This window comes from Eufriesea mexicana, unplaced genomic scaffold (assembly GCF_001483705.2).
Source record: "Eufriesea mexicana isolate 0111107269 unplaced genomic scaffold, ASM148370v2 scaffold1002, whole genome shotgun sequence".
NCBI classification, from domain to species: Eukaryota; Metazoa; Arthropoda; class Insecta; order Hymenoptera; family Apidae; genus Eufriesea; species Eufriesea mexicana.
In genome coordinates, this window is record NW_016909116.1 from 57,808 (window position 1) to 65,583 (window position 7,776).

At 38.7% G+C, this 7,776-nt stretch overlaps 1 protein-coding gene across 1 annotated transcript; it reads right to left on the bottom strand.

Annotated features, from left to right (window-relative positions):
* Positions 1 to 341: 341 nt before the first annotated feature.
* LOC108547285 (uncharacterized) lies at positions 342 to 7,427 on the bottom strand. Its single transcript, XM_017899735.1, has 3 exons — positions 7,202 to 7,427; positions 3,368 to 3,590; positions 342 to 830 (listed from the first exon to the last, which is right to left on the bottom strand). Exons 1-3 carry the CDS (start codon positions 7,307 to 7,309, stop codon positions 613 to 615), a joined length of 549 nt encoding a protein of 182 aa, XP_017755224.1. The 5' UTR covers positions 7,310 to 7,427; the 3' UTR covers positions 342 to 612.
* Between the last annotated feature and the right edge of the window lie 349 nt (positions 7,428 to 7,776).

A 7,776-nucleotide genomic window follows, 5' to 3' on the forward strand; every position in this document is an offset into this window, starting at 1 on the left:
TATTTTTATTCTAATACCTCATGTGAATATAATACCAAATGCGAATTAAAAAGGTGCATATATGCATCGTATAAAGTGTTTCTGGATCGTCCAAAAAGGTGCGGGCCCTGGAAGCGCGTTGCACGAGCAGAGTGCTGTACGCAATGTGTTAAATAAAGTTTATTATAGTTTATTTATATTGTTTCACTTGTACTTCTAATTACAAAATAATAGCCAAAATTCGAAGTAAAATTGCCGTTCAACGATGTGTCGAGAAAAAGAAATTGACTTGGCATTTGACATGAAATAACATGGAATGAAAATTATTTTAGTTTCTTCGAACTCCAATTATTATTATTATTGTTGAAATAGGTTTCGTTACGTGAAAATACGCGAAATAAAATTTTTCGTACAATTCGTGCTTAGAACACTGGCGTAGGATGAGTAATTCGCCTAACTCGAAGGACAAACGTGATCTTCCTCGTGTACCGTACAAATTGGTCTCCGTGAAACGCAATGAAACGCAAGGAAAATTCAATTCGTGCCGCGTAGATCATCGATTAGACGCGAAAGCAAATTATCTGAGCTGCGAGTGTATCGGGACTCGGTGTTCCATGGAAGTTTCCGGTTTGTTTAACAGTTGCCGTGATCCACCAGCCGGATTCTCCCTTGATTAATGTATGCTCCCAGCTTGTACTCGAGCTCCTTCAAGATCGGCAAAGGCAAGCTCCTCTCCCGGGACCAAATCATGGCGAACTTGTAGCCCTGTCGATGGCTCGTGCTATCAGAGCAGACCAGCATCCCGAGAACCTTGTCATACTCCACGAAAGTTACAACGTGACGAAAGGGCCCTGGGAATATAAAATCTTCGAGTTAGTTCACGCCATCTTGGTTATCGAATCGTTGTCATTGGTCAAAGTATTCCGCGAAGAAAGGGAAGGGAAAAGGGGTCAGCGAGATTATGTTAGTGCAGTATCGATGAACTTCAACCCTTTCGTTGTTTGAATAATAAAATTAGGAGACGTGGACAGGAGAATTTTTATTTTGGTTCGATATTGATGGATTGATGGATGGAGTTTGAGGGCTTGATAACAGTGTCTCCTTCTCTTCGTTGCATAAAATATAGAGTATGTATTAATAGAGGGGTAAGGAGATTGGTATACACGAAAGTATTCGAGGCATTGAAATATTTGAAACGTTAATGGTATATATAGAAGAAGGAAAATGTAAAAATTATCTCACTAATTGTACGATGAATAATAATATGACGAATAATTGTACGATGTGTACATATAATATTCGCAATGCATGTATTATATATGTGGGTTATTGGTGAACTATGTTAATATTGGAAGACTTTGTGCTTATTCTAGGATTAGAATATCGTTGATTGAAAGGAAATAAGTTTTAGTATAATTTTAATACATTTTTCCTCTGTGGTAGTCTTAGCGCGGTTTTCCACCGAACTCACTAGCGCCACCACGGCCCATATCTCTAATAAATGCAGTATACAATAAACATCGTACATATCGTTGAATTGTTTTCTAACTTTATTAATATAATCTTGAAATTACCTGTTTATTACAGGAATCGTATTATAAAAATATGTACATTCGCTTCATAGAATAAAAGTAACGAGATGTAAGCTTCGAATACCTTCGTCTATCAGTGTATACCATTCAGTTATATTAAGTATATTCCAACGAATATAGTCAAGTTTATTGTAAGATGGACGAAGAAATATGATTTATATGGACACCTAGATCACATTGATAAAGGCATACTAAATCGCATGAGTAAGATAGCGAGATCTCGTACTGAATTGTACTGTATTGTACTGTACTCTACTGTACTCTACTGTACTCTACTTTTCTATATTGTATTGTACTGTACTGTACTGTATTGTACTCTACTGTACTGCACTTTACTGTATTGTATTGTACTGTACTGTATACTGTACTGTACTGCACTTTACTGTATTGTATTGTATTGTATTGTACTGTACTGCACTCTACTGTATTGTATTGTACTGTACTGTACTGCACTTTACTGTATTGTATTGTATTGTATTGTATTGTACTGTACTGCACTTTACTGTATTGTATTGTACTGTACTGTACTGTACTGTACTGTACTGTACTGTACTGTACTGTACTGTACTGTACTGTACTGTTCTGTACTGTACTGTACTGTACTGCACTGTTCTGTACTGTACTGTACTGTACTGTACTGCACTGTACTGCACTGTATTGTACTATACTGTACTGTACTGATGATCTGAGTGAGATCCTTTACTGTACAGATAAAGCAGCAGTTATCAAATGAAAAATAGTATAATTTAGTATAACAGTATCCCAAAGTGTTAGTATATTTTAGCACCTTTCGTACCAGGATTAATTAATATAATGTAAAAATTTAATTGCTAGAGTTATTTCGTCATATAGAAATTAAAGACAAAACAGCGAAAGGGTTAGCTGATCGAACGCCTCTCGTGTTAACTAGGCCGACACATCGATGCTACGCCATTGAAGGTATTACTCCCATCGATTCGCGTGTCAAGGTTCGCAAAGGTCTGGGTTGGCTTTATGGAGAACGTTTTATTTAGAGCCTACCCTCTCACACACGTTCTTAGAGTAGTACTTGGGTGCAGGGTACCTTGCTTAGACTCGGTTGTTAAAGGTCAAGGCACGTTTATTTTCAAATTTTCCAGATGATCGACCGTGACATATTATCGAAGTTTTCTCATGTTATAGTTAATATAGTTAAAAGAAATTTTCTTTTTCACAAATTATTAGATTTCTTTCTCTAGTTATATGACGTGTGCGAAATGATGGTGGTGAAAAATGGTGGATTCTGCGATATTTATTGTTGCTAGTGTACCTTGTTTCAAAATCTCGATTAACCTTCTGCACTTTTACTTTAACTCTGTAACTTTTAAAAATTTCGACTCATACTTTACATTTTTGACGTATTGTCAAAATAATTAGCAAAGGAAATTGGTTCCAATTTTTTCCTATCATTCTATTACATAATTTATTTTAAGTATGTTAAAATAAAACATCTAAAGTGACAGAGGGAAATTAGAAGAGAATTAAAAGTGCAGAGGGTTGTAAGAGTAATTTTCCCTCGAAAAATAATATTTTTTGTAAAATGATAGACTGCAATATTTTTTGGTTCATTAAATCTTAATTTATTTTATGAATTTTCATAATAATACTATTTTCATAGTAATACCAATTCATACTATAATTTAAAATATAGATTCGATCTAGGTTATGTGTTATAATAAGTCAGACTAGTAGTTCGAGATAGTAATTTGAAACTCGGAGAATGTACGAGTTAATTATCTCGGCTTTCATCATCAAGAGGGTTTAAATAAAATATTTACCTAGTCTTCTTTTTGATCCTTGAAATTGCCAGGTAGCGACGATTTCTTTCCCATTCACGCTTCCGGCAATGTTAAAAGCTATTGGAATATCGTTCTTGTAACTGAGGGCCGTGAATTTCACAGTGAACGTGTTAGAGGACGTCTGTCTGACCAGGAACCGTCCGCATCTACTCAGACTTTCGTTTATCGGGGTGCCAGCAGCGAAAAACCATTCTCCTGGAAACTGACATACAAATTCGATATTTTTGTGTTTCTTTCAACTCCAAATTTTCTGGATTCCTATATTTCCAATATTAAATCTCTATTCCTATACCTAAATTATAATATATCAATCATGATACACTTTTTGATCTATTTTATAGATATTCCTCATATATTTTAGTTAGGTATGTCTACATTTTCGTGTGTGACCAGTTCAAGTATGAAATTCGAGTGAAATAACTTCCTGTATTTTTGATCCTTCCTAACCTGACCAATTTGCATATTTTTGATTATTTAATTACGAAAATATTTAACATATTTAATTATGAAAATGGTGTTCAATTTGTGTTATACTAATTCATAAAATAACAAAATGAAACTATTTTTGATAAAATATCATGATCCAATTCCTGGACCTTCATTCCACAATTCCAGAACCCCTTTCAGGACCCCCAATCACTGGGTCCGGATACTGTGAAGTCAGCCCTGATTTGGTCATGCACTTATCACGTGCATTCGATATCTCGTTGAACGGACTATAGTCCGTTTCCCAAAGGAAAATTGCATAGTTTTCGAAGCGAGTAGTGGACTGTGTTTCCAATTGCTGTGAATGGTAGACAAGGTCTTCTGTTGAAGGAATATATATATGTAGGGATCGGTTTGGGTGGATTGGCTAAAATAGTGTTGTTTTACTTCTTAATAAAATACAATAAGCTTATACGTAGATTGACGGCTATGAAACAAGAGGGATTCGCTATGGGCACGTTCGACTTTGACTTCTTACCGACATACTCTTAGACACTAGCTTAAGAACTCTTAAGGACTGAAGACTGTTTAAGACTGTAAACTGTTCATGACTGATGACTGTTCTCGAGACTGTAGAGACTGGAGCTGCCCACGCCCTTGCACCCTTATTTAAAGCATTCATTCTGTTCTTTTCCCATGCAACCTCCGTGGGCCAGGTACTTCAACCACTCTGGACGCATCCCTGAACTTTCGCTTGACCCTACCATAAACATTCTTTGCAGTTAATTCGCTTGCATGCGGTCACTTTCATCCTAAGTCCAAACACACTTGGCATTCTTTCAGGGCCATACTTATTCCAATCCCACATATAGTCTTCCATCTTTTAAACTTGACTCCTTTCTGTCTCGTCTATCTTATGACGAATATCTCTCTCTCTCTCTTTCTCTCTCACATGAAAGTCACAAAGTTTCCAGCTCATAAGAACTCTGGGTAGGGCTACAAGTATTGCTCCATTGGTTAGGATAAATGGTAGAAGTTGCAAGGAGTTTTCTAGCGACGCCATGAATTATTGCCCCATATGGTGGCCAAACGTTGACACCTCTCATAGCGCTTTACTCAGGGTACGGAATCGATAGCGTGGTATTTTTCCTTCGAGAATAATTATCTCGATGAAACGGTACTTCACCGTTTAACAATTTTCCACCTCTCCGCCCAGCGACGGCTCTATCTCTCGAGCGCCCGGTGCACTTGACAGCGCGCGTAAATTCAAACGGGAACCGTGCGCACGCATGCAATTTCGAAAATTAACGTGCACGATCCTCTGCGTAACGGTCCAATATTGACACGCATGCATTTCCGAATTTACGCGTGTCGACACAGCCTAGTCATGTTCATGGATATCGCGCGACTGACAGCGCCATAGCCCGATACCAGTCTTACGGATGTGATTATGCGAACGCGAGCCGAGCTTCCGCTTGTGCACGTCGGCAAATATGCTCCGATTAAAGTAATTGCAGGGTACCTGGTCGTATGGATGTTCGCGCAGGTTGCCGTGTCGGCTAAATGTTTGGCAAACGAATGCTCGGTAAACATGGCTGTTTGCTATATCCGCTTTGTATTTACGCGGCGCACGCGGATTTCCGGAGTATGGGTTTAACACTTTGCACTCGAAGATTTTTTCGATATAAAGATATTCGAAATTCGTTCGGATTCTGACACTAGTTATACATCCTTGACACCCGGTAGGTTCATGAGCGGTCGTGGAAATAGGTTTTTCATGGACAATTTTCTATCTGGGAACTAGGCTGAGGTAGAAACTAGGTTGTGAAATGAGGTACGAGACAGATTCGATATCTGAAGGTCTTTCGTTGTCTTTTTGTGCTTTTTCGAGATTTGCTTCGGGAATTCGTGAAGCGAAGATTGCTATGGTTTCTTTGCGGATTTTCACTCTGTTTAATTAAATTTGTTGTAGTGAGAAAGTAAGTACTAAAATAAACTGTATTAGGATTTGTTTAGGATTAAATTAGGATTTAACACTTTGACTGTCATATTGGTCATAGATGGCCACGGTTTCTCTTGTGACGTCACCGGTGGTCATTTAACCGGAGCGCTTGAACTACTTGAAATACATTCAACTATATTGAATGAAAATTGAGAGTTAGCGCATTTTGAAGATAACCACTAATTAGAAGATACTTTGAAGTAGAAAGTGCACCATTGAACGATTACAAATTTTTATTAGAAGATCAAAAACATATTAGAACAAATCTTGCGTCTAGTGGTGCACTCTCGTGACGTTCTGAGGGAAACTTGTGATTTCGGCGTGGCAGTCAAAGGATTAAAGAACACTTTGTTCATTGCCCCCCGATATTCCAAGATTCCAACTCGAATCGTGTTATAAAAATTCGAAATACCGATCTCACGGCTCATTTAGGTATGCCTAGGTGGGATGCACAGTGTGCATCGCGTGACAGTACGCGTTGTATTTTGGAGATGCATCGTATATGCGGATACAGAAGGTCATAGTACGAGGAGTCATAGTACAAAGAACAGCTTTCATAGTGTCTGTGAATCAGGGAATCAAACAGTCATTGGATCAGTGCAATTGTTATAAGTCAAATTAGTGTAGGTGATAATATTTTGCAAGTATAGGCAAATATAGGGAATCAAGGGTATCATTTAACTCCAATATATTTTATTTATGATCTAAAGAAACCTAAGAATAAAATACAAACTGAAAGATTCGACTAATTATGCAATTCACACTCTCAGTCAACTCTTCCAACTGTTACTGACTCGACTCTCTTTCAAACCTCGTATATAACTCTCACCAACTTAGGGCAGCTCTTGCATCCTCATTTAAACCTTGCACTCTGTCTTCTTTCATACTCAAGCTTCCTTTCTCGATCACGCATTTCCCATAGCCTCGCTCTCGAGGTGGGTCACGTACCCTAAACAATCGGGTGCCTTTCGCTCTTCACTTGCATTCCATACAGTCATGAATATTCCGTTCATCCGATCCTTGCACACGGTCACTCGTTCTTCCACGCACACTTCAAATGTCCTTTAAACATTCAATCTGAACCCTAGGTTGCTGTCACCAGCTCGTCACCAGCTAGATAGGCCTAAGTGTTCCTTTGCACTGACTCTCAACCTACTATTCCTACATTAGTACTTAGTATTAATTTCCTTCTAGCTCGTGATTAATATATTTTAGTCTCTAGCATCCCTTTCTTTCTGTTCAATGCAATTCATATGTAATAATTCTACCTCGATTCACGCGCTATGAATTATCACACGTTCTCGCACGTTCGTTCTTCCCACGTATCTCACTCGCGTAGCATTTTCGACTTGAATTCCTAGCCAATCGATACGGCCATACACTACCTGACTCAAGTCCAGCGGTTGTCCAATATCCGGAGAACAGGGTGTGCAATAGACGAGCAGACACGCGGCGCAGATCAGCACCGGAAGTGCACGGTGCGCGCGCAACATTTTCCGTCCGGCACGGCGGGACTCACACGCGACTCTGGCGTATATTGAAACCGTGAACGCGGATTCTGATGGGATTTCAGTTCGTTATCTACGACGCATTACTCACGGGGGTCCGACGAACGTGTATATCGGCGCGTACTCTGTACACGCGTGCCCGTGCTTAAATACCCGTGGCCGCGCACTGTTTACCCAACCTATTTATGTACATGCGCGACTCCGTGACGCGGATGTGCCTCCTCTGTTCGACTCCTTCGGAATTATGACTATACAATGAGTCGTTTGTATCCAGGGAATTTCCATTTCGCGATGGAATAATGGTACACCCGATTTTCTGTGTTTCCCGAATAATTTGGAAACGGTATATCCGAGTGAAAATTAAAAATAGTCTCGTTGTAAATCAAATTCATTTTATAGGAGGTATATCTTGGTAAAAGGAAATAAATAATCCTTTTATAAATCAAATTTAA

Excerpts from the sequence above, each read along its gene's own strand:
- LOC108547285 (XM_017899735.1), bottom strand. The coding sequence starts at position 7,309 with ATGTTGCGCGCGCACCGTGCACTTCCGGTGCTGATCTGCGCCGCGTGT. Across the intron at positions 3,591-7,201 it reads AACCGCTGGACTTGAGTCAG|TTTCCAGGAGAATGGTTTTT; the intron begins GTAGTGTATGGC and ends TTTGTATGTCAG. Across the intron at positions 831-3,367 it reads AGGATCAAAAAGAAGACTAG|GGCCCTTTCGTCACGTTGTA; the intron begins GTAAATATTTTA and ends TTATATTCCCAG.